The 27,484-nt window shown below is 36.0% G+C and overlaps 1 protein-coding gene across 3 annotated transcripts in view; it reads right to left on the reverse strand.

The window, feature by feature from the left end:
• The window catches only part of Ranbp17 (RAN binding protein 17), a 210,906-nt gene that overhangs the window by 156,305 nt on the left and 27,117 nt on the right, over positions 1-27,484 (reverse strand). For all 3 annotated transcript variants that reach the window (XM_069999204.1, XM_069999205.1, XM_069999203.1), the window contains exons 10-14: positions 25,704-25,850; positions 24,963-25,135; positions 22,197-22,390; positions 16,845-16,950; positions 11,615-11,750 (exon numbers count right to left, since the gene is read on the reverse strand). In XM_069999204.1, the coding sequence (XP_069855305.1) occupies positions 11,615-11,750; positions 16,845-16,950; positions 22,197-22,390; positions 24,963-25,135; positions 25,704-25,850 (756 nt within the window). The remainder of the gene's footprint in view (positions 1-11,614; positions 11,751-16,844; positions 16,951-22,196; positions 22,391-24,962; positions 25,136-25,703; positions 25,851-27,484) is intronic.

A 27,484-nucleotide genomic window follows, 5' to 3' on the forward strand; every position in this document is an offset into this window, starting at 1 on the left:
AGGAGAAGCCTAGGCTTAGTTTTAAATTATCTGTCACTTTGTCACTTCATCTCCATAAGTCACATGGATTATTTCAGGCCAGACTTCCTTAAAACCTTTAAAATATCAGTATGAATTAGAAACTTCCAAGAACGATATATAGGACTTTGGGCTTTCTTAATTTCCAAATTTATTCTGGTAAAGAAAACTTTCTGGAAAAGTATTATTAACTGATTAACTTCTATAGAGGAAGAGCTTGGAAAGACTATTGCATCTGCAGTATCTTTGGTATCTCATCACAATTTTATTAATTTCGCGAATTCTCTTGCAGTGTCAAGAATGGTATGTTACTGGTTAAATGAACATATAAAGGTTGTAGCCATGGCATCAGGGTGATGGCTAACATGCACAGAACATGTGTGTGTCAGACACTGTGCTGATCACCTTAAACACAACACTTCACGAACTTCCCTCATGGACTATTGTTCCCATTTTCCACATCAAGAACAAGGGGCTGAATAAGGCTTATATATTTGCCTAACATCACAAGGCAGTTAACTCTTAAAAAATAAAGATTCTAAAGCCAAGAGTCTAGAAACAGAAAAAAGTATGACTACTGATATAATCTTGCTACAACATCTGGAGTGTTTTCCTTAAAATACATTAATTTTGAAAAGTTAGAGTTTATAGAAAAACAGCAGTGAAATACACATAAAATGCCAAGAAGAGGAAAGAGTCATGATATTGAGAATTTAGGTATTAGTTCAGCCATTAGGAGAAACCTGGTTTAAAACAATGTTGGTTATTTATATACTACCTATACCTATACATATACATACATATATATATACACACATACATACATATATATGTATATATGTATGTATGTGTGTGTGTGTATATGTGAAAAACACAGAGTCTATTGATGCAAACTTTCCTTTAGAGTATTGTGACAATGTTTAACAGATAAGGGACAGGTGCCAATGGCTCACGCCTGTAATCCTAGCTACTTAGGAGGCTAAGATCTGGAGATCACAGTTTGAAGCCAGCCTGGGCAGAAAAGTCCGTGAGATTCTTATCTCCAATTAACCACCAAAAAGCTGGAAGTGGAGCTGTGGCTCAAGTGGCAGCGTGCCAGCCTTGAGCAAAATAGCTCAGGAACAGTGCCTAGGCCCTAAATTCAAGCCCCATACCATCACAAAAGCAAAAACAGGTAAGGAACAACTGACCTTGGGCTGCTTTCTTTCTCAAGATAATAGATTAAGATCAAGAAAGGGTAAGACATCCGGTCAAAGGGCTTGGAGGTAGTTATCAAACAAATCTAGTTTCTTATGATCGGCAAGAGAAAAAGAGCACCTGCCTTCTGGAAAATAGTTGAGTGAGCCTCAAACTTTAGTAGGCCTGCCTGCGAATCAACCTGACGAGCTTGCTAAGTCTACCCTTAGATCTTTAAACTCAAAGTCTTCAACAGAGTCGATAATGCACATTCCTTACACCGTTACAGGATGACTATGGCTGCCTCAGTTTGAGAGCAAGCTTCAATATAGTGGCTCTACTCTTTTAAAACGCCATATTTTCTGATGAGCATGAAAATCTTACCTTCTCTTTTGCATTGTTTCTTATCCCCATATCTGACCACAGAGACAAATCCATTTGTAAAGTCAGTTTATAAGCAGGTGAATGATAGCAAACTTAGTAATATGCTTCAGTGCTTTATAGTTTATAATTTATTTCCAAAGATTTATTTTGACATTAATAACTATTGAATAGACTGAAAATGCTTATAGTTAAGGTTGCATTAGTATTCAGATGTTGACAAACTGGAAAATGTCATTCTTGATCTCTACTTGTGGTGATCCATTCCTTCTATGTGAATTGTTTATCTGTTTTGTTAGTCTTTTTTCTTTTTTGAATGATGACACAATATAACATGCAAAGTGTTGGCAAAACACAATAGAACTAACCAAAAAGCATGCATATTAATACTTATTTTACTGACAAGAAAAACAAAGTTGTAGAGGGTTAGTGTCACACATCTAGTTAATGTTCAGATTATTTTATGACTCTCTCTATTCCCATAGGTATTACAGAGAAGCAAAAGAGGAGAAAGGGTGGGAACAAATTAAATGTAACATTGAAAAAAGGAGAGATGTTGTTTTTGAGCTAACTACAAATCTGACCTAGCAGAAACCACACTTTTTCTGGAGCTTTGGCTTTTAGCATAATACTGTTTGGCTTCAATTCCCAGCTCCTCCTGTCATCAAAAGACATGAACTTAGATTATCTATCAATAGTGCAATCACTGTAAATACTTGCTTTAAGACACACTGTTTCCAAATTCTACCAAAAGAAAAAAATCACTGTAATAAACTGGGTGGTCTCCAACACAGACTGAGATCACATGCAATTTTTTCAAAGAGAATTTAACCCTTACTTTAAAGTTGGAGGGAATATTTTTTAAAGTCGTATCTTCATAGAGCAACAGCTATTTTTTAAACTATTTTTGAAGTATCGATATCCTGTATTAAATTTGCTAGGAACTTGCAATATTTTACTTAATCATCATAATATCCAGTATGGCTCCTAACGACAAGTGAGAAAACCAGAACTCAAAAAACAAGAGCGCCTACAGAGCCGACAGCTTAATCTTTGAGATTAAGAGCCGCACCAGCTTCTCACTGTACAACTGCACCTTCATTCCAAATAGATGAATTCTTTATTTCTAGAAAAGAGAGAGATCACATGTGAAGTTTCTAGAATACATATCCTCTATTTCTCTACAATGACTAGAAATAAATAAGGTAACTACCTTTACAATTTCTACCTTGGGGTTTCTTCAATGGAAAATAAATAATTACCCTTATCTTATTATAATACATGGCAGAGGCTATGTGCAATTCTCATTATGGCGCCTTCTTAGACTCTTACTGCTAAACTTAAATGAGAGGCATTTGGTACAATCTGAAAAATATTCAGTTCAATTAAAAGTAATTGATGCATGGTGAAATAATTCTTCCCAAAGCTGCTGTAAAATCTTCAAAAAAAATAAAGCTACTTAATAATTTTCATCTCCTACAGGCTAGAGAGAAGCATTATTGCATATTAAAAATTGGAGTGTAGTTTTCCCAGAGGTAAAAGAAAGTTATTAAAACAACCTATTTATTGTTGATATAACTATCCATTTGTGCCACACAAAAAGTAACAAATTTCAGTACATTAAAAGAAAAGCTAATTAAGGCATAATTAGTATTTTCTGTATTTTGATAATTAGGGGTTAGTTGGCTATTCCTTTTCAAATTTCTATTTGATGCACCCCGACAATGCCTTTAATGAGCAGCTAACGCTATCAAACCCCTCGTGGCAGAGGAGTTTAGTGACCACCACTACATTACTTTCATTCATCACTGCCTCTTTACCTATAAATTAATCTAGCCCTGTAGCTATGTTGATCTACTTTATATCAATTTCTTCATCCATATCAGCTGAATATGTATGGCATTAACCTCATTTGCTAGTTGAGAAAAGCAGAATTAAAATGAGATCTAATTTCTCGTGCACAGCACAATTTCAAAACTGCCTGCTAATTTCCACCACCTGTCAGTGTGAAGAGCCTTTACTTTCTTATAATTAAATAAAACAGTATATTTTTTAGCAGCTCTGAAAAATGTTAATCTTTCAGAAGTATTCAGTGATCATTAATCATTAGGACAGTAAAAGAGCCTCATTCAGATTTCTCATTTATCCTTTGTTAAGGCAAAAAAAGAACTTGGCCTTTTCACAAGAAAGAAAAAACATGTACTGGATGGAATATAAAAATTAGCTATTATATATCTTATATTTCTACTGAAGTTTCTATTTGTTTAGATTACTGCCACAGGGTGGTAAGAGGCATTACACAACCTAAAGGTAGCAAGTTTGATAAAATAAGCAGAAACATAAAAAGCACATGATTTTCTCTGTAATCAGTAGAAAATCTAACAAATGCACCTTGCAGCCATTTATATGGAGCACAAACTAAAAGTACCATCTGAACAAACATTTGTGTGGAACACAGAACAAAAGTACAGTCTGAACTGAGCCAGCTCTATATTCAGACTCACTCAGCATTAAACATCGCAACCAAATTCACTGACTTTGTACAACACATATTGATATAACCAGAAAGGAAAATTTCAAAATACAACCAAGAAAATAACTGTTGTTTCAATAGTAGAGACAATACGTTTGTGTGTGTGTGTGTGTGTGTGTGTGTGTGTGCGCACGCGTGTGTGCGTGCGCATGCGTGCATGTGCTCTGGCGCTGTTCCTAAGCTTGCTTTGCTCAAGGCTAGTGCTCTACCACTTGAGCCACAGCTCGGCTTCTGGCTCTTTTTTTATTTTTTTGGTAGTTTATTGGAGATAAGGTCTCACCAACTTTTCTGCCTGGACTAGCTTCACATTGCAATACTCAGATCTCAGCCTCCTGAGTAGCTAGGTTTATAAGTCTGAGCCACTGGCTCCTGGCTGAGACAATACTTTTTAAAATTATATTTCTTCTTTTTGTTAATACTTCAGATTTACTGTTTACTTCACTGTAACCATACAGAGTAAGTTGAAAATAGCATGCAGTTCAATCTTAGGATTCCCATGTATTTTTCAGTAAGCCTAACTTTTTTATTTTTCTTCCTGGATTGCCAGATAAGAACATGAATTAGCAGAACAGTATGTATGGAAGACACATACAACCCCAATATATTATTTAAATGTTTACTTAGTGTGAGGCTCTTGGGCTAAACATACATATTATTCCCCAAACAGTAAAGTGCCTTGACTAGTCCTATGACTATTTTCTTGTACTTTCCCTACAAAAAAATGTACTGTATATTATATACCATATGTAGAACTCTCTATGTAATATAGAGCATACTATATCATATATATAACAAAATAGTCTATGTAATTACATATAATATTACACATTACCATATAATATACACAGTACTGTATAATGCTATATAATACTAATACTGTAATATTATAATTATATCTTATACAGTACTATATACATTATATAACATATAACACGTATTATATATTCTACACTACAGTACCCAGGTTAAGTAGTAAGTACCTCTGAAAATTATGAAATAATTCAGTTTTGTAGGAAACTATGAGATCACTATCTTGGAAGCCTAGGCCCCTTTTGGAAATACCACGTTTATTTACAAACGCCAATGGTTAGTAGCAGTCATCAGGTGCTCACAATACCTAACAGGTTAAGCAGCACTGAGGCAGATACGGCCGTGGGATGGTTTGTTCAGGGTTTCCAGAGCAGCCGTTCATTCTCACACTAACTCCCTTCAAGCAGTCCCATTCAAACAATTAGCAAAAAGAAAAATACTTTCAGAGATGCAGTATTGGATTCCCACTGATCACTACTCCAACACCAAATAACAATTTTAGTACCAGCTTCACATGAACACATTGCTACTAGAAATTCAGATGAGCAAATACTCTTACTTCCTTAAAGGAAGTTCATGCATTTATTTACAAATGACCTTCCTTTCTTTAAACAACTTGAATATTTTCAAAAGACAGCAGATTTAACCTCAAGACTTTAATAATCAAAGTTTCCTATCTCCTTCTTATAAACTGGTCAATAAGGTATTTAGTGGTCTTTACATTTTCAAGAATATCTATGCTTACCCCAGATGAAAGGATTATAAAATATATGTAAGATCACACATAGATCATGAACTGTGGATAAAATTTAAATTACAAAAATTTTATCAAGGAAAAGAATGCTTATATGTCTCATCTTTTAATTTTTGAAGAAAGATTATCTTGTATATGATTTCTACAAGACAAAATAACTATTAAGGACAATTACACACTCATAATGGGAAGGTTAAACTTGAGTTGTCAAATTTAGTAATTAACTACAATCTCTATCAACTGAGAGTGCTCAATGTTGAAGGCTATTAAAAGGTATATCTCGGGCTGGGAAGGTGGCTCAGTGGTAGAGTGCTTGCCTTGCATGAATGAGGCCCTGGGTTCCATTCCTCAGTACCACATAAGCAGAAAAAGCTGGAAGTGGGGCTGTGACTCAAGTGGTAGAGCACTAGCCTTGAGCTGAAGAGCTGAGGGACAGCGCCCAGGCCCAGAGTTCAAGCCCCACTACCGACAGAAAAAAAAAAGTATATCTCAGTACATTACATGTAATCTCTTTTTTTTTTACTCATATTACTTCAGTTTCTGAGACTCACTTAAAAATTTCAAGCATAAAAGTTGGAATATATGAGACAAAAACTTATGAATCCAGAAAAAATTATCACCTTCTAGGTTCTTTTTTTTTTTTTGGGTCCGGTCATGGGGCCTGGGCCTGGGCACTGTCCCTCAGCTCTATAGAGCATTTAAAAAATAGGAATTCATCTAATAAGATAATTAGCCTCTTAAATAAGCTATAGAATATTTTATAGTGAATATATCTTATATAGGATGAGTTAAATGCAAAGGGATATAGAGAAATAATTTTTAAAGGGCTTGTCTGAATACTAATGCATATGTATTAGATATGTTGTTTGACTGTTTGAAGAGGAAATCCATGAGCAATAAAACTAGCAGTATAAACATTAACTGGAATTATAAGCAGTGATCACTTTACCAAAAGAAAAATCTAGGGCAAGTAACACTATCACAAAAAGAGATTCTGATGTATTTTTACAGTGTGCAGCAATCTAAGGGAAGCTAGAAAATGAAGCTTACAAAGTTTAGACACACTGAACAGAAAAAAAATTAAGGCCACTGAACACTAATCTCTAACAATCCGGCTTCAGAATATAACCTGAGCTGTGCAGGCACTTTCTCAAACATTAAAATATTTAACAATTTAAATGTCTGTTGTTTAAAATATTAAAACTGACACCATTTTCCTCTGTGCTGGGGCTTGAACTCAGGGCCTGGACATTGTCCCTTACCTTTTTTGTTCAAGGCTAGCAACTCTACCCCTTGAGTCACAGCTCCACAAACAGCTTCTTGCTGCTAATAGCTTCACTGGAGCTCAAGTCTCACAGGCTTCCCTGTCCAGCTGGCTTTGAACAACGATCCCTAGATTTCCGCCTTCTGAGTAGCTAGTGTTAGAGATGTGAGCCACTGGTACCTATCTTCCTTTTTTAAAAAACCACAGTGATAACTCTATGCATAAGAGACAGTTTTCTTGTGACTGTTCTTCCTAAATACTTTTTGAAAAAAGTATGTATCAAGCATAAAAGATGTGTTTCAACAATAATCAAAATATATCTAAGTGTCGGAAGTGGAGCCTAATAATACATTCACTGCCACATTGGATTGTTATTTTCAATTTCAACTTAAGTTACTGTTACTGTTGAGTAGGGAAGCACTTGAATAATAAAATAGTAACTGTTACTAACACAACACCCAGGAAGACTTAACAATTATAGGGAGAGAATGCCATCTGCTGCTTCACATGTGTACTTAACAGCAGGAGAAAAACTGAATAGCAAGAGTAATTACATCAAACAATTCAGAAATGGATATAAGAAAAAGAAAGTTGAGATAATTCCTTTTTTGAGTTTAGACAGCTTAAAAATGTATCAACGAGCATTTATCATCTTAATAAAAATTCTAAGTTATTCCACAGATTTACAAGGACATAAGGTATTTACACACCAGGAGTTCTTGATGCTCATAATCTGGACTTCTAGATTTTGACGTCAAAAGGAAAGGATCACTTAGCATGGACTAACTATTCAGTGTTTACAGCTACTCTTTTGCCAGAGGACATAATTCTATCATACACATCACTAAGGACTCCTTAGTGATTTTACCTTTTTCTCTAAAGCAATTTATATCAATAGTATTTTGTTTTTTATACATATATATATGTAAGTTTTTATAAACTTTTAAGATGCTTAAAATTGGATAATTTTACTCAAGTCAGCATCATTTTCCTATAAACTCTTGTTCAGAGTACTGAACAGGAAATCTAGCCTCAATGCTATAGAATTCTACTAAATACAAACATTGACGTTAGTAGAAAACATACAAGCCACACACCAGGTCCTTGGGGTTGACAATAATGAACAAGGCAGATATGGTACCAATCAAAATTGCAGCCCCTACATGCACTGGTAACAATTACAATGCAGTGTAATGAATGCTGCAGGAGGGATAGACAGGTGCTACATAACACAGACAGAAAGGAATTGTCCTAGGCAGAGGGAATTATTTTTTTCTAATACTCAGAATTAATAGAAAGCAAACTGCTAGGTTAGTTGGAAGAAAGTTAATGCATATATTGTTAAGTATGGGTTCTTAAGCATGAAGCTGGTGAAATGTGTAGGAACAATGTATGTTAAAAGTGCCTACTACACTTCCTAGAACAACGTAAATGTACTCTAATTATTAAACTTATTCACTTGTTACCATCTACTACTTTCCACTTTGGGGCTACAATTTAGAATCAGACAACACACTCACTCACCAAGAACTAATTTCTACCTAATCTGCCTTACCAAGGAAGAATATGCCCTAGCTCTCCATGAAAGACTGGATCCACAATTCTCCACAGCTAACAAGATCTGCAGGAGCCCAAATTCCTTATGCAAAAATGGCACAGAATTTGCACTCATTTTCATGTAATTTTAAATCATTCCTCATGCACTTATAGTACCAACTACAATGTAAGTACTAGGCAAATAGTCGTTACACTGTGTTATCTAGGGAATAATGAAAAGACAAAAAAAAAACTACATGGCCAATGTAAATGCAGTTTTCTTCTTTGAATATATATTTATGCTACTGGGGCTTGAACTCAGGGCCTATGCTTGCTAAGCAGGTACTCTACCACTTGAGCAATGCTCTTGGACCTCTTCATTGAGTTTACTTTTGAGACAGGGCTCATGCTTTTTGTGCAGGCAAGCCTTGGCCGACTGCCGCCACACCTGGTTCTTCTTTTTTGAGTAGTTCTGATCCACAGTTAGCTGAATCCATGTGTGTGGAACCCATGGAAGTGGAGGGTCACCTATGTGTGGTACTAATGATAGTCTATTTTTCCATTAGTAAAACTGGAATAGTAATACCAGCCTTGCAGGCCTGTGGTAAGGAATAGAAAGCATGAACATTTCTGAGAAGAGTATAAGTACATACTAAGACCTCCCAAAACTTGGTTTCTACTAAGATCAGCAAAGAAGCCGTAGAAAAATGAAAATCGGGAAGCTTCAGCTTCACTTTGGGTTATGCAATAGGAACGTATGACCTGAATCTAGAACCATTTTCTAAAGGCTCACATGTTGAAGGCTTTGATAGCAGTGATTGGCTCATGAAGGTTCTGACTTCATCAATGGATTAACCCACTGATGAGTGTACAGGTTGAGTGGACTGTTAGGAGTGAGGCTGAGCTGAAGGAAGTCAGTTATTGGGCCTATCTTGTCCCCAGACCATTCCTCTGTGTATCTCTGTTTCTGGATACTGCGGGTGAACGGCTCTGCCTCTGCTACTGTAATGCCCGGTGCCTCACCACAGACCCACAGTAAAGAGGCCAAGAGACCACAGACTCAAACTATGGGCCAAGTAATCCTTCCCCTAATCGTTCAGTTATTTTATCACAATGACAAAAACTTACTAATATAAGTACCCTAGAAATAAAGATAACTTAAGACTAAACTCCGATAACAGTAAGATTGAACCAAAAATGTTAGCTATAATAAAAGAATCAATACCAGTCTGATATCACCTACTTTTTCCTAATATGTAAAATTTTTCAAAAAGGAGAAAGGAAAAAAGTTCACTCTTTTCATAGTTTTCTTTCATAAAGTCACATGTATATTTATTTATGTATATATCTCAAATAAAAAAATTGAAAATCCAACTCCTGCTCTAAAACAATGAGTCACATTTTCTATTTTTTCCTAGTACTTTAAAGATAATAATTACAGGCATTTCTACTCCACATTATACTATTCTGACTTAAAATCCAGACCAAATAAATGAACACGGGATTAGCAATGTTTCAAAAGTACTCACTTTTACAAAAGCAAAACAAGTTCTTTGAGTGCATTAAATAAGACAATTATCATAATTTGACTTATATTTAATCTTTGAGAAGCACATCTGGGAGTAAAAAAGAGGCATTATGTATAAACTTTATGCTATGTAACAAATCACAATGTTTTAGAAAGGAAGCATTGAGATACAGTATATCCTTAAAAAGCAAAGAAAATTTTTACCTAACATTGGCTAATTGATGAGCTTAGAACAGGTAATTTTTCACTCTATTATAAAATTATCATCAAAAAGTTATAAATAAACTAAAGGTTAAGGTAAATTCCCTAATACAAGGAAACTTACATGAGGCCATACCCTAGTGGCAAATTATTGTAGTTCTAGCTGCTCAGAGGGCTAAGATCTTGAGGATAAAGGCTTAAGGGCAGCCCAGACAGAAAAGTCCATGCAAACCATCTCCTATTAGCTAGCACAAGCTGGGCTGGAGGAAAGACTCGAGTGGTAGAGGGCTAACCAAGGTAGCAAAGGGCCCTGAGTTCAAACAGAAAAGGAACAGAGGGAAGCAAGGAGTTGAGAAGGGAGGGAGGGGGGAAAGGAAGCTTAATTTTCTAGGATTTTCAAAAAGTAGTCCTTCAACATCACTGAAACAAATCTAAACAAGATAAGTGTATCCTTAAGACTTCTCTAGAGAAGTTTTAGAAAGAAGTTTTCTTTCTATCCTAGAAAAAAGTAAAAAAAGCAGAAAAATCTCACAAATTTTACTCCGGATCATTAGTCACATCTCTGTACTGAAGGGGACTGGTTCAAGGAGCCGTGGGGGTTTATAAAGTCTTCAAGTGCTTGAGTCAGATAAATTGGTACAAAGTTTACATATAACCTACACACATCTTCACACACTTTACATCATCTCCAGACTACTTGTAACATTCAGTATGGATGTAAAGTCTATGCAGATGTGTTCCTGTACTACTGAAATAATATTGACTAGAAAGAAGTTTGTGTGTATATGTGTCTGTACAAACATAGTGTCCTTTTTTTTTTATCATTTTCCATCCATAGTTGGTTGAATCCGTGGGTTACAGAATCCAAGAATATAGAGAGCTAAGGATAAAACAAAGTATCTGCTCAGGGTTCACATAAATGCCTTCAATAACCTCTACATTATTCCTCAAAATGAATTCATCTACCCTTCCTGGTGCTAATCTTTCAGTGATCATATGATAAATATTCTCCACACTGCAGTGATTTAACTGCAACTGTCAAGTACTTATCTAATTTTCCTAATCAAGGAATCAGTTCAATAAACTAAAAACTACATACATCTTCAAAAACCACAGAACAACCAAAAGGCAAATCCTGTTTCCATTCTTGCAACAACCACTGAAGTATTTAAAATCATCCTAGTCCATTTAAAAATATTTACCTTTCTGTTATTCATCCCACAAAAAAGGTAAATGTAAGTGTAAAACAAGCAAATTGATTCTACATTGCTTTTCAATATCAATTAAACAAATGAGTTAAATTGATCAATTAAATTTCTTTTTGCAGAAATCCACATCATTTGGCTCACAGCTATTATAAGTGCATCTTTATCTCTAATAACATTTAAAAAATCTCTTATCAGTAAAACTTACCTTTGAGGTTCTTTGAAGTTGATCACCAACATATGTTTTACGAAACTGATCCAAGAACCACAGAATTGCAAGTTCTATTTTCTCATTAGAAGACTGAGGCAATCTGGTGTCCATTAAAGATATAAGCTGAAAAACTCTTTCCACAAAGGAAACAATGTTTCAGGACAAGTCCTTACAGAAACAACATTAAAACATTTATCACAGATTTAGGATTACTTTAAAGCATATAAAGAAAATACTTTTCAAGTCAGATGGAATCCTACCTCTGAAATATGCTATAGTTTGGTCTAACTCCTTCTAATCATTTTCTCCTAAGATAGTCACATATGTACATACAATTATAAACGTATACATGTACAAACATTATTTTACACAAATTTTACATATGTAACACATGGCATATAGAGTATACACTCAGCCATAAGGAAACACAGAAGTGTATTTTCATTAAAAGGACACTACATGTGTCCTTAATAAACATTTTAGGATCACTATCTCAAAGTTAACTATCAAGAACTTCATCAAGTTCTATCACTCATAATGAGTCATAAAAGTTTGGCCTAAAAATAAACCTAGATTATCTTGACAAAATGAAATAGTCCCAATACTCTTACTAGTTATAAATCATAAGTTTTCTACTTATTATTACTAGAAAGTATTTTTAGCAAACTGAAAGTTAGAGGCAATGTCCTAGATAAAATTCTTAATTCAAGTAAGAAAATACTTAAGTTTTGAATTTTAAAAGAAGAAATTTGCCAAGAGCTGGTGACTCATGCCTTAAACCTAGCTTACTCAGGAAGGTAGATCTGAGGACTGCAGTTCAAAGCCAGCCCAGGCAGTTCAATTCATATCTCCAATTAACCACCAGAAAACCAGAAGTGGAGCTGTGGCTCAAAGTGGCAGAGTGCTTGCCTTGAACAAAAAGAGCTCAGGGATATTAAAGCCCCATAACTGCTCCCCACCCCCAAAGGAAACAAAACAAACAAAACCCAAAACAAAGACACACACACAACACAGAAGCCTCTTGGTACAAAGCAAGACATTTAAAATAAACTAAAATAACTACAGGTCTCTAGGCAGTCACACACAATGAGATCCAAGGAAGATATTCTTAGGAGATGAACAGAAAGACACAATGCCTATATGCATCTATAATCCTAGCTACTCAGAAGGCTGAGATCTAAGGATCACAGTTCAAAGCCAGCCCAGGCAGGAAAGTCCATGAAGACTCATCTCCAGCTAATCCTCAGAAAACCAGAAGTGGAGCTATGGCTGAAAGTGGTAGAGCACTAGCCTTGAGCAAAAAGAACTCAGGAACAGCACCCAGGCCCTGAGTTCAAGCCCCACAACCAACAACAACAATTGAAAAAAAAAAAAGTAAGAAATTCTCTAATATTACTTGTTTCCATTAAAATTTCACGGTGGGTTACTGTTCTAACAAAATTAGTATATCACAGCCACTTCTGGAGAGAGAGACAGAGATAGACATGCTGGGTAAGGAAAGAGTAACTCCTCTACTCTGCCAGAAAGCAGTCCTGCAGGGTCCTGATGTTATCTAGTTTCTTCCACACATGCAGTACATGTGAAGTCACACAAGCACATTTTTAGTAGCTTATGTCCATCCAATCAGACTCCATCCTGAACCTTACTGGCAAACACGGATTCACGCTTTGTGTCTGTACTCAGGGCTGGCTCCTGCTTCATGGCCTGTCTTGGGTTCCTTCCATCTTCTTCAGCTAAAGCTACTATCCACTCCACATAGATGTAGACATCACACTCACCCGCATCCGCCTGCCCAGATCACAACTACTAACCATTCCGAACTACAGGATAGCCTAGCAAACCTAGTTTTCCTTCTGTGTGGACATTTGCCCAGCAAAACCATCAGGGACTCAATTACTACAACACAAGGAGGAACAGATACTGGGGACAGCTCTAAGTTTCAGTCACAATGTTCTTCAGAGTTTTTGATCACTTCTACCAAGTACATAAGACTTGTATTTTACATATATACATCCATACACATATACACATGTATATAAACAGTATTCACTCCCAGTTTCAGCTTTGTGTCCATTATCTATTTTTACTTTATTTTAAATTTTAAGCTAAAAAAGATGGAAAGGAGCAAGTCACAAATAGTCTTTGCTCAACATATAAGCCCATCATTTCAAATACAACGCAATAGCTATTGGATAATTACTTTGGATTCCACTGAAAACACAATTTACAATATTGACTACATCAACAAATATTTGAATATTAAGAAAACAACAAATATTTGAGGAACAGCTCTATGTCTAGTGTGCACTAGGTATTCAAAATACAACAGTGAGCTAAGCCTTTTATAAATCCATATTCTATCAAAGAAAACCAGTAACATGAGAAATTAGAATAAAGAATGACAAGTAACAAATGCTATAGACTAATTAGCAAGAAATCCTAATGTTTTGGGATGGAGTAAGGCAAAGGAAATGTTGAGAAAGAAGGAAGCATACATAGCTCACTAGAGAGGAGTACTTTAAAAACTACCCAGCAGCCCGTGATAGGACACAAGAATAATGAGAAAGGCAGTGCAGATCAAGGAGAATCAGATTTTAACCCATGGGGGAAAGGTCATGAAAAGCAATGAGGAACAGTTACTCTGAGCAAAGAACTCTTGGTGGAGGTACAAAAATACAAAGCAATAAAATCTTTACTTGGAGAAGAAGAAGAACCACAGTCCAAGGAATCATTAACATCACTACCAGCAGCAATAACAGCAAAACAAAAATAACAGGTGTGACATAAAACAGACTACAAAAAGAACACCCATCTACTGTGTGAGAGCTACGAGAAGGCGGCCAAGGATGGCTTTTATATAACTCACTGGGTCATAAAGCCACATGCAACTCAGATGTGTGTGTGTGTAAAACATACCATTTACTGGGTCACTTACCGTGTGACAGACATTATTCTAAGCATTTAAAAACCTAATATCCCAAATGAGTCAGAGATTATTTCCATTTTAGCTTACATTATATTTGTTTTGTAAAAAAAAGTTGAAAATACACATGCAGTATACATATATCAAACATGTTAGTTAAAAAGACTTAAAGGGTCTTTATCAAAATGATAGTATGCCCCAAATACTATTTTTCGTTTTAATTTTAAACTCTCAAAAAACACATAACTCGCCTGGCCCTGGTGGCTCACACCTGTAATCCTAGCTACTCAGGAGGCTGAGATCCGTGGATCACGGTTCAAAGCCAGCCCAGGCAGGAAACTTTGGGAGACTCTTATCGCCAATAAACCACTAGAAAACTGGAAGTGGTGCTGTGGCTCAAGCAGTAGAGTTCTAGCCTTGAGCTGAAGAGCGCAGGGACAGTGCCCAGGCCCAGAGTTCAAGCTAAACAACTGACAAAACAAAACAAAACAAAACAAAAAAGCATGTAAGTCTCCCATACTGGGGCTCACACCTCTAAGCTTAGCTATTCAGGAGGCTGAGCTCTGAGGATTGTAGCTCAAAGCCAGTCCTGGCAGGGAAGTCTGCGAGACTATTATCTCCAATTAGCTACCAGAAAATGGAAAGCAGAACTGTGGCTCAAAGTGGTAGAGTGCTAGCCTTGAACAGAAAAACTCAGGAATATTCAAGCCCTACAACTGGCCAAGAAAAACCCCCCAAACAAAGACAGACACAGATAGACAGACAAGAGAGACAGACAGACACAGACACAGACACAGACACAGACACAGACACAGACACAGACAGACAGACACACACACACACATACACACACACACACACACACACACACACAGGACTCTTCATACAAAGAAAGACATTTAAAATAACTCTAGGTCTCTAGGCATTCAAACACAGAGATCAAAGGAAGATATTCTTAAAAGAGGAACAATAAACAAATCAGTAAAAATAAAAAAATAAGCTGGGCACCAATGGCTCCAGCCTGTGATAGTTGATACTCAGGAGGCTGAGATCTGAGATTTTGGTTAAAGCTAGCTTGGACAGAAAAGTTTATGACACTCATGTCCAATTAACCACCAAAAAAGGTGAGGCTCAAGTGGTAGAGCATAAGCCTTGAGCAAAAAAACTTAAGAGGGAGCATCAAGACCTGAGTTCAAGCCCCAGAACTGGCACAAACACACACACACACACACACACACACACACACACACACACACACACACACACACACACCAAAAACATTAACATATAAACTTGCATATATATATATATATATATATATATATATATATGTTATAATATTTACATATGAGAATTTTCCTGCCAGGTGCTGGTGGTGTGAACCTAGCTACTCTTATCTCCAATTAACCACCAGAATACCAGAAGCAGAGTTGTGGCTCAAAGTGGTAGAGCACTAGACTTGAGCAAAAGAGCTCAGGGACAGAGCCCAGGCCCTGAGGTCAAGCCCCACAACTGACACAACAACAACAAAAAGAATTTTCCCTATTTTGGAATTGGTATGTTGGAAAAAAAAGCTGGGAAGGTGGCTCAGTGGTAGAGTGCTTGCCTCGCATGCATGAGGCCCACAGAAGCAGAAAAAGCTGGAAGTGAGATTGTGGCTCAAGTGGTAGAGCACTTGCCTTGAGCTGAAGAGCTGAGGGACAGCACCCAGGCCCAGAGTTCAGGCCCCATGACCAACAAAAAACAAAAAAACAAAAAAACATGATCACTAGTTGAAAGATTTTTTTTTTCTTAAAGGGAAAGCTTGTGCTGAATCACTAGTACCTACTTGTTGTTTAGTGAGCAAGTCTCTCCCTACATAGCTAAACTTGGCCTTAAACTTGTAGCCCAGGCTGCCCTGATCTTTGGATCCTCCTTCTTCCTTAGTGCTGAGACTACAGGCATATACCATTATGCCATCATGCCAAAAATTAATAAATTTTTTGATGACTGATGCCCTTTACCCCAATTTTGCCACCATGCCAATGCCCCCACTTCTGTATGCTTTATCAGATCCTAAGTAGTAAAATGCAACCTAAATCTTTATATTATTATTTGGACAAATGTTTAAACAATATTTGAGTTTATCATTTATTAAAGATTTCACTTGAAAATTAGCCTCTGAGCTTTGATTTTTCTCAGCAATAAAAAAGGACAGAATACTTTTCTCAAAAGGCCAATACAAAATGCTTTACCCCCTATTCCCAATAACCAATTGTATTAACTATTTAGTAAATTCTTATCAACTCCATGACTATTACTCACCGGCAGGACAATTCTCCGTCCATAGCATCATGTTCGTCTGTACTAGTGTATGTTAGTCTTCCTCCTACAACTGTACCAACCAAGTACACCAGCCATGCAAGACGTCCTAACACACATGGGAGAAAAAGGTTTAACAAGTATTGATAGAGGTTAACTTTACTTTGGAGAAAACTCCCAAATTATCTAAATGATTTATTCTTCCAAAAAAAGGTGATCAACAATTATGAATTCAGTTGTTGGCAGAAAGCGGAGAGCTGATAAGTTCACCATGTCATTTAAACAGTGAAAGTGGTAGATTTTAGAGCTAGTCAAAAGTACATCCGAATCCCAGTTCTAATTTGCTGTTTAGCTCAAGTTACTTACCTCTTTAATTCTTTTTTTAAAATTTGTTTAATTTTTTATTTTTTTTTTGTCGGTCGTGGGACTTGAACTCTGGGTCTGGGCGCTGTCCCTCAGCTCTTCAGCTCAAGGTGAGCACTCTACCACTTGAGCTACAGCGCCACTTTACCTCTAATTCTTAAGAACTTTTACTTGCAAAGTGGAGAAAAATATCTACCATGAAAACTTAGTATAACAATTAAATTTAAAAATGAAATGCTGAATTAATGTCTAGTGTGTGGTGGTACATGCCTGTAATCCCAGCATTTTGGAGCCTGAGGCAAGAGGATAATGAATTCAAGACCAGCTTGGGCTACATGGTGAGATGTCTCCAAAATTTAATAAAGAAAAAAGGGAAGGAAGGATAGAGGGAGGGTTCTATGACCCAGTACCAGCCTCACTTCTGAGCATCAGTGTCATTGTCATGGGGCTAGTCTGATCACTTTGAAACTGCTTCTGTTTGGAACATAATACAGAATAATGATAACTGATTTATTCCCTTTAATTTTCTAGCCAGATTTTTAAAAAGTCTGAGCTTTCTACAGTGCAAGACAATGACAGCTGAGTTAGCCACAAGATGGCAAGTTAACAGCTTTTAAACAGTGACACAAATGTAACAACACAAATATTACTTTGGGAAACCAAAACTGAGTGAAGAACAATAGCATTTGCTGGAGAAGTTTTACATCTAGATTCTGTAATCTAGATATAAGACTTGTTAAAAGTTTTGTTTTGTTTTGCCAAAAAGAAAATTTGTGTTATTCATGAAAAAACAGTACATGAAAATTGAAACCTTTTTTAAAAAATAATGGTAAATTTTAAAAGGAAGTTTATTAGAGAAAACGAGTGCATGTTTATTCTCTTCTTGCTTTAGAAAGCAATGACTTCATTGTACAAGGAACTGAAAAGCAGCTATGTCCTGACTCTTAGGACCTTAAGCTAAAAGTTAGCTTCAGATTATTAGCTAAAACATAATGATAAACTATCCCCTAAACCCGAACAATTTTAAACTCGCACCATTCAAACAAAAACAGTCCCAAGCCCAGAGGCATGGCATCTTGTATTCCCACTGCTCAGGAGGCACAGACTGGGGGATCTGGGTGTGGGGCCAGCCCAGACACAAGGCTGACAAGACCCCCATCTTACTACTATTATGAGACAGGTATTCTGGTCCCAGCAGTAATCCCAATGATGTAAAAGGCATGAAACAGGAAGTCTATGCTTCAAGCCAGCTTGGGCAAAAATGTCACACTCTATTCAAAGAGTAACTAAAGCAAAAAAAGGGGGAGGCCCCTTTGGGTGTAGCTGAAGTGGTAGAGCACCATCCTAGCAAACTCAAGGTATTTTGAGACATGCCAAACACAGAAAATTATTGCATGGTCTCACTTATATGAAGAATCAAAAAAATGGATATCTAGAAATTGCAGAACTCTGCTTACAGAGGCAGGGAGAGGGAGAAAATGGAGAGAAGTAGGTCAAGGGAACAAACTTGCAGTTTTATAAAAGTCATCTAGCAAACTAAAGTATAGCATGAGGACTACAATATATAAAATGGCACCATATACTGAAAACTACAATAGCTTTTGGCAATCTTATTGTGTACACACACACACAACTGTGGGAGGTAGTAGTGCCTGACTATAGTATCCATCTCACTACTCAGTACATGTACGTATTTTAAAGCATCATGGATACTTTTGGCTTACACCAAAAAAGAAAAAGAATCTAGTTCGGTAACAGAACTGCATCAATAAAGTTTAAGAATCAGGAAAACATAAAAATCTAAAATGCATTTAGAAAAAAATCTGATATGAACTCCATATCTATAATTTTTAAATTTCATTTTCTGAGAGTAGATTCCCACGATAAATGTTCCACTTCTCTATTCTGAAATGTTCAGGGCACTTGTTTTTAGCAGCTGTTCAAGTACAGAACATTTTTCCTTAACAAAATAATTATTGTTGTAATAATCTGTAATTATGGTTTATAACTGTAATAATCCCAAAGAAATCAGTCATTATCATGGATCACAAGTAATCGTTAACTACTGTTAATGACCTATTTCTTAGGGATTATTGTTTTCATAAACTATGACCATATCACCACAAATACAGAAGAGCAAGACAATACAATACAAAAGAGATTATAATATAATAATAAACTTATTTTGTAACATTAAGAGCCATTAAGCATCTAAATTAAAGCACAGATAACAAGAGCATATAATTTTCTTTGTTCAACACAAACCAAAGTGTTCAGTCTGCCCAGAAGAAACTATACTACTACGTAAGTGTACAAATGAACAATTTTAGGCATATAGAAACAATTATTTTTAACACACTACATGTATCTTAAAAGGTAGATTATTTTTCACTGACCTTTTGACTACAAGGGATAAAAAGAAACACTTTAAAAAAATTTCTGTTTCAGTCATTGAAAGAACCTGAAGCATTACTATTATTATTGTAGTAGTAGTTGTTGTTATTATTATTATTATTAGTAGTAGTAGTAGTAGTCAATCATGGGCCATGAACTCAGGACCTGGGCCCTGTCCCTGAGATTTTTGCTCAAGACTTGTGCTCTCCCACTTTGAGACATTGTTGCACTTCTGATTTTCTGGTGTTTAACTGGAGATAAGCTCACAAGTTGGCTTTGAATTGTGATGCTTAGATCTCAGCCTCCCGAGTAGCGAGGATCACAGGCATGAGCCATGGGTGCCCAGCTTGGATTATTATTTATTAAAACAAGGGAACAAGAAGTACATAATATTACTCCCACCAGACTGGCAACATTTTCTAAAAACTTACATAATATTAACACTTCACTTAATCCTTTTCATACATCTCTGAACATTTATATTTTCATTCAAACAGGTCTTAGTTGTACAAAAAATCCTTTTGCAAGTTTGACAAGAAATGTACTTACTACCTTATGTATAACTGTAACACCTCTGTACATCACCTTGACAGTAAAATTAAATTTAAAAAACCCTTTTTTCCTTTTAATGTAGTATCTATCCTTATGAAAGCATACATGCACTACCTGTTAAATATAATAACCCACACGCCTAGTTTAAAAGCCAGCATACGGCAACACAGTCACCCTACTAGTTCAGGCCTCTCTCTACAGTCATCCCCTGCCTCCTACCCTGTGGGTAGCATCATCCTATCTTTGGTGCATACTGTTCTTTTGACAATTATTACAAAGCATATATGTCTAGACAATGTATTTCTAGTGTCCTTCGTTTGGAAGCCTTATTAATTTTCATACTATATGTAACTTTCTGAGAGTTGAATGAACATGTCATTAAATACTTTTCTCTGAGATTCATTCTGGTTAAGTATACCGATAGCTCACTTATTTTTATTGCTGTGTAGTATTCCACTGTGTGACCACTGTTATCTAAGTTCAGGTTGATGAAAATTCAAGTTGCATATACTGTCTTGCCCTATGTAGAGATCTTCTAGAGGACATGTAGAAGTGCTACATGTAATTATTCAAATATTTTACTGTATAAGAAAACACCAAATTCATTTTTTGTTTCTTTTCATTTCTATTTCTTTCTTTTATACTACTACCAAAAGTTTATAGGAATCTCCTTTGATCCACATTCTCCTATAAGATTTCTGGTTTCTAGCAGTCAACACCATACTGAATGAGGAAGAACTAAAACCATTTCCCCTAAAATCAGGAACAAGACAAGGATGTCCATTCTTTCCACTCTGGATAGCAGTCTGGAGGATCCTCAAAAAACTAAACACAGGCCTTCCCTACGACCCAGCCATACCACTCCTGGGCTTCTACCCTGAGCATCATGAGCAGGATACAATAAAGACACCTTTACATCCATGTTCACAACAGCCAAGAAATGGAAACGACCCAGATGCCCCACAACTGATGAATGGATCCCCAAAATGTGAAATTTTACACAGCCATTAGAAAGAGTAATGTCATTTGCGGGGAAATGGATGGACCTAGAATAAACCATATTAAGTGAGGTGAGCCAAGAGCAGAGAGACAAACAGAGCATATTTTCTCTCATATGAAGAAGCTAGATCTAAAATACCAGGACACAATGGTAAATTTTAACAGGCTGATTAATTCTATAAATTTAAAAAAGCTTATCTTTAAAATTCTTGCTTCTGGTTGCTTTTCTTTTTTCAGATAGGGTCTCGTTTATTTTTTGCCAGAGCTGCCTGGACTATAATCCTGTGTATGCTTCCCACATGGCTGTGATTAGAAGTAGAGATCACACAGATGACCTTTTTTTTTTTTTTTCCTGTTGTGGGGCGTGAACTCTGGGCCTGGGTGCTGTCCTCAGCTCTTCAGCTCAAGGTAGTGCTCTACCACTGGAGCTACAACACCTCTTCCAGTTTTCTGGTGGTTAACTGGAGATAAGGGTCTCACAGACTGTCTTGCCTGGGCTGGCTTTGAACTGTGTTTCTCAGATCTCAGCCTCCTGAGTAGCTAGGAGTACAGGCGTGAGCCACCAGCGCTCAGCTCATATGAACTTTTTATTGAGGCAGAGGGGTCTCAATAACTTTTAGTTGGGCTAGCCTCAAACTGCAGTCCTCTACCTCCTGAGTGGCTGGTCACCAGCCTATGATCAGGTATTAAGATATTTTTTTTTTTAATTGGCTAAAATTTGACTATGACTTTGCAAATAACTGATAGAAAAAAAAGAAGGAAGCATTATCAAGTAATAGACAAGTTATGTCTTGACTTAGTTGACAATTATGACCTTTTCTTGATAGTGATTCCATACAAAAATATTTATGAATCTGATGAAGGAAAATTAAAAAAAAATCAATCACCAAGCCATCAAAATACTCAACAGGAAAATAGAATGATTTACACTAACAGTAGATACTGTGGAAAAATACATAAAAATAATTTGCAGTAAGATTATCAAAGTAATTAATCATACTCTTAATATCTAATATACTACTCACATAATATTCATATGAGACTGACCTTCTTGGATGGCCATGTCCACATTAGTCCCAGAAGCTGAATGAAGAAGTTTTTGGTAGTTCTGTGCATTTTGGTCAAATAACTGGACAAGAAGAGTGCAGGTTTGCTCGTATTCACACCTGCTGACGGTGCACAGCTGTTCCAGCTGCTGGAACACAGTAGCAGTGTCGTCCAGAGGATCGTCTAAGCCATCTCTGAAAACACATGCAAGGAGCTTTGTAGAGAACATCACAATGTCACAGGCTCATATCCACAACACACACAGCCTACATTAAATAAAATTCTATGATGGGTTAAAAAAAATAATGGGTTGGAAGGCAAGAAATACAACAATACGTAAGAAGATGGCATAATTTTAACACAGAGAAAATACCAAAGAAGCCACACAACAATTACCAGAATAGGTCAATTTAGTAAGATCACAGTACACAAGGTCCATACATAAAACCAACTGCACTATTATGTAATGCTAACGAATAACTGAACATTAAGATATAAAAAAAGAACACCAGAACACATAAAATATGAAGTAAATCTAACTAAATGCATTCAAGATTTCAAAGTTGGAATTTTTTTAAGCACTACAAAGAAATCAAGAAACTAAATAAATTTAGATGGCTAGGTGTTGAATCTAATCAGAACCTATGGTTCCCACACTCAAAGAGGCTGAGATCCAGAGGATCACTGTTCAAAGCAGAAAGACCCACCACTTTCTGTCTCCAAAATAACCAGCAAAAGGCAGGCCTGGGTGTGCAGAACACTCTGATTGTTGAATAAGTAAATAAATAAAAGACACACTCATTGAAGAATTGGATAGTTACAGTTTCAATTCTTTTCCCAAATTTATCTGCAATTCCAACCAATATCCTAGCAAAATTTCCTTGTAGAAATAATCATTTCTATGACAGAATAATCAGGACAATTTTGCAAAGAGAGAACTCCTACTATCTAAAACATATTATAAAGCTAAATTTGAGACAAGGTACAGTTGAAAGACACAGGTAAATGAGAAGAGACTGTAGAAATGAAACCATATGCATGTGATCAATTACTTTTTGACACCAATGTAAAAGAAATTCAACAGAGAAAGAATAAGCTTTTCCACAAATGGTGCTGGATAATTGTCTATCTACAGTGAAAAATGGAAAGAGAGAAGATACAGGAGAAGTGAAGGAAGAGAGGAAGAACTTGAACCCTGTCTCATGTAATATGCAAAACTATTTCTTTACTTTGAGGTGGGGTTTTCCTATGTAGCCCAGGCTGGTCTTAAACTTATGATCCTCTGGGCTCTGCCTCCTGACCACCATGGTTGGCACAAAAATTAACTTGAAATTAATCATAGACTTAAATTATAAAATGCCTAAGAAAACAAAGATCTTTATGACCAAGATTAAAATAAAGGTCCCTTAGTTATGATATCATAAAACATAAAATAAAAAGGCACCAGTGGCTCCTGCCTGTAATCCCTGACTATTCAGGAGGCTAAGATCTGGAGGATTATAGCCAAAGAAAAGTCTCTGAGACTCTATCTCCAAAATAATCAGCAAAAAGTTGGGCTGGAGTTGTGATTCAAATAGAATGCCAGCTGAACAAGCCTAAGGCCTTGAGTTCAAACTCCAGTACTGAAAAGAAAGATAATAAACTAGACTCATCCAAATGTAAGACTTCTGCTCTCCTAGCATCCATTTTAGAAAATGAAGAAGACTAATATTTTGTAAAACACATACAACAAAAATACTCGTGAACAGAATATACAGAATTATCAAATTTAATGTAAGAAAAGGACGGCAGATTTGATAATCACTTATTTACTTAATGCTCCGCACTATTACTTACTAAGGGAATGAAAGTATAAGTCACAATGAGGTAACTAGATGGTTTGAACAAGATAATATAGTAAGATGAGACTGCTGAGTGGATATAGTGTAGGTAGAAATGCAAAACATTTTAGCTACTTTGGAAGGCAGCCTGGTGGCTCTCTGTTAAAATGCTACTTATCATGCCAACAAATACTACACCCTGGATATTTACTCAAAAGAAATGAAAAATTATATTCATTAAAACATCTGGCCAGGTACCAGTGGTTCACATCTCTAATCCTAGCTATTCAGGAGGCTAAAACCTTGAGGATCCAAGTTCAAAGCCAGATAAGGAAGAAAAGTCAGCTAAACTGTATCTCCAATTAACTAGCAAAATACCAGCCTGGAGGTATGGCACAAGACCTGAGTTTAAGCCACAGTACCAATACATACACAACCTATACTATCTACACAGTATACAGCAATCCATTCACATTTTCACATTGCTAAAAAAAAAACAGAAACCATCCAAATGTCTACCCATAAGGAGTGAGTAAACTGACACATGTCAAAATGGAATATTATTACTCAGCAACGAAATGTGGGCCAGAGCCATGACTTAACGATGAAAGGATCCAAAAAAATTTAGAGGGTTTATTATTAACTACTACCTTGACTGTGGTAGCAGAATACAATTATATATACTTAATAGACTCATGTAATTTTAAGGAGGGTGAATTTTAACGTTTTGCCTCAAACTTTAAAAATTCCAAGATGTTATGTTGAAAATAAACTATACTACTTGTGGGTAGGGATGGAAGAGAAAAACTGGAGAGAGTCCAAAAGAAATGTACTCATTACTTGACTATGAAACTGCAATCCCTTTGTATATCAACTTTAAAATAACAATTTTTAAAAGTAAAAAAAAACCCTGCAAGATAAAAATACAACAGAAACACTTAAATACCTTACAACTATGGCAACAGATTCCAACCGGGAAGTAATAAAGGCCTTGGTGATTTCAGGTGCGTAAGTATCTAGTAGGTGGGGTTCGGTTGATTTTACAAAAGGAACTGATGCTACCATCCTTTGCCACAGAGTTAATAAATAATGAACACTGTTGGGAGCAAACTCCCAATGCTGAAAAGAAATAGAACAAACATTATTTACAATGACATTATGGCTTTCTAGAAAATCAGAGTGAAATTACTAGATTCATTTTAAATTAACTTTTATTCTGATTACATAACTACTAAACATCTAATATAGCAAATTTTAAAAAGAATAAAGTAGAAATCAAAATCTCCCATTACTATACTAATCAAGAATGATCACTACACAAAATGTTACAAGATTTCCTTTAGATCATTCCAAGAATGTTTTTCAGGTCCTATAGAAAATGTTTTTAAGGTACCCTTCAACTAGCAAATTTTGCAATAACACAATCTGTAAAAATATTCATTTATTTCTTCACATTTATTTTGCAACAGCTTCTAACAGCATCCTTCAATTATCAGACATTTAAGAATCTTCTCAATTTTTACTACTATAAATGTAGCAATGAACTTTTTACCTAAAAGCTTTGCAAAGACCATTTCAACAAGGTGCTCAGGAAATGTTAAAAGAGAGAAAAAAACTCAAGACCTTTACCAAGAAATTACTTTAAAACTATCTATAGATTTAACATCAGTTATCTACTTTTACTTACCTGTAGGCTAGTAACAGTAAAATTAGCAATTAATCTGATAACTTCAGGATACTCCTTCACTGTAACTAATTCTCCCAGCTGATAGTTTGTTTTCAAACGAGCCAAAAATCTACAAAATTCATGATAATTACCTGGATCAGACAAACCCTAAATTATGAGACAAGAAGAAAGGCTTTTATAACCAAGTAGCATATTCACAATAAAACCATAGTAACACATTGGTAATAAAATCAGTAAATTTTCAAAATATTTTATTTATTGTCACCTAAGTTTTCATGGGACTATGGTACTTTGTGTCAAGTGATTCCTTCTAAACTTACTATTGTTGTCAATTCTTGATAGTAAGAAATTCAAAACAGAGTTTTAGAAAGAAGTTTTGTTCCACAATGATAAAATGTGTTTGTGATCCTATGACACACACAAAAAAAAGTGTATGTATTTTTCAAGTCAACAATAAACTTGAAAAATATTTAAGATTTAAACACTGCTGAAATTCTGTAAAGAAACAATACACACTAGTTTTAAATGGCCTAAGTGTGCACATAAATAACAGATTTGTTCCTTTCTGTTTTTTTTTTTCCTTTTTCTTTCATTATGATACCAAGTAGACAGGCACTCTAGACACTTGAGCCATACTCCAACAATTTTTGGCTTTAGGTTGTTTTTCAGACAGGGTCTCAAGTTTTTTTTGCCTGGGGCTGGGAAGGTGGCTCAATGGTAGAGCGCTTGCCTTGCATGCATGAGGCCCTGGGTTCGATTCCTCAGCACCACATAAGCAAAAAGAAAAAAGCTGGAAGTGGCACTGTGGCTCAAGTGGTAGTCTTGAGCTGAAGAGCTGAGAGACAGCGCCCAGGCCCAGAGTTCAGGCCCCATGACCGGACCCCCCCCCCCAAAAAAAAAGTTTTTTTTGCCTGGACTGACCCTAAGACATCAGCCATTCTAACTATGCCTCCCATGTATCTGGGATCACAGACATGCAACACCATACTCAAATATTTTGATGATATAAGTCCTGCTAAATTCTTGTTGATTGGACTTGAGCCATAATCCTTCTGATTTCTCTTCTCAGTATCTTCGATTACAGGTGTGAGCCTTTAGAAATTTTTTAAATACAATACTTACTGAGTATGTTCAGTTATTGAATCCTCAAATTAACTCAAGTTTTCAATTGGATAGTTAGTCAAACAAATTACTACATTCCAGGGAGCAATGCTAACAAAATACATACAAGATACATAGGTGACTTTGGGGGAATGTTAGAGAAAAAGAGAAAACCATGAGAGGTCTACCAGGCTGTGGGTGTGGAACAATCTCAAGTTTGCGCTTGCTTTGAAAGCTCAAACCCTAGGTTCAATTCCAAGCAACACACAAGCATACACATATGTACAAACACACTCTCAGGTACCTGACTCCCCAGTGAGCTTTATAATTGCTACACTTGTACTGTACCTGGCATGAAATCAATTTTTTAAAGTATCTGCTTAATACCTAAAGAATCTAAAGAAACTTCACTAGCAGGAACTCCAGGAGTAGCATCTAATAATCAAGACCAGACTCCAAAAAAATTTTGTAATTAAAAAATTTGTGACTAACATTTTTTTACAGCTGCTTATGATTCTAAAATTATATTAAACTTCAACAGTGAAACAATTGACTTGATATAACACTTTTCAAAATATTGCTCACGACAGTGAGCTTAACAAGTCAAATAAATTGGTAAAATCCAATTTATTCTTTTGCAACACAAGTAAATTTCACACCTGTACTAAATTGAAAAATAA

Source organism: Dipodomys merriami, unplaced genomic scaffold, assembly GCF_024711535.1.
Source record: "Dipodomys merriami isolate MVZ:Mamm:240054 unplaced genomic scaffold, mDipMer1.0.p SCAF_533, whole genome shotgun sequence".
NCBI classification, from domain to species: domain Eukaryota; kingdom Metazoa; phylum Chordata; class Mammalia; order Rodentia; family Heteromyidae; genus Dipodomys; species Dipodomys merriami.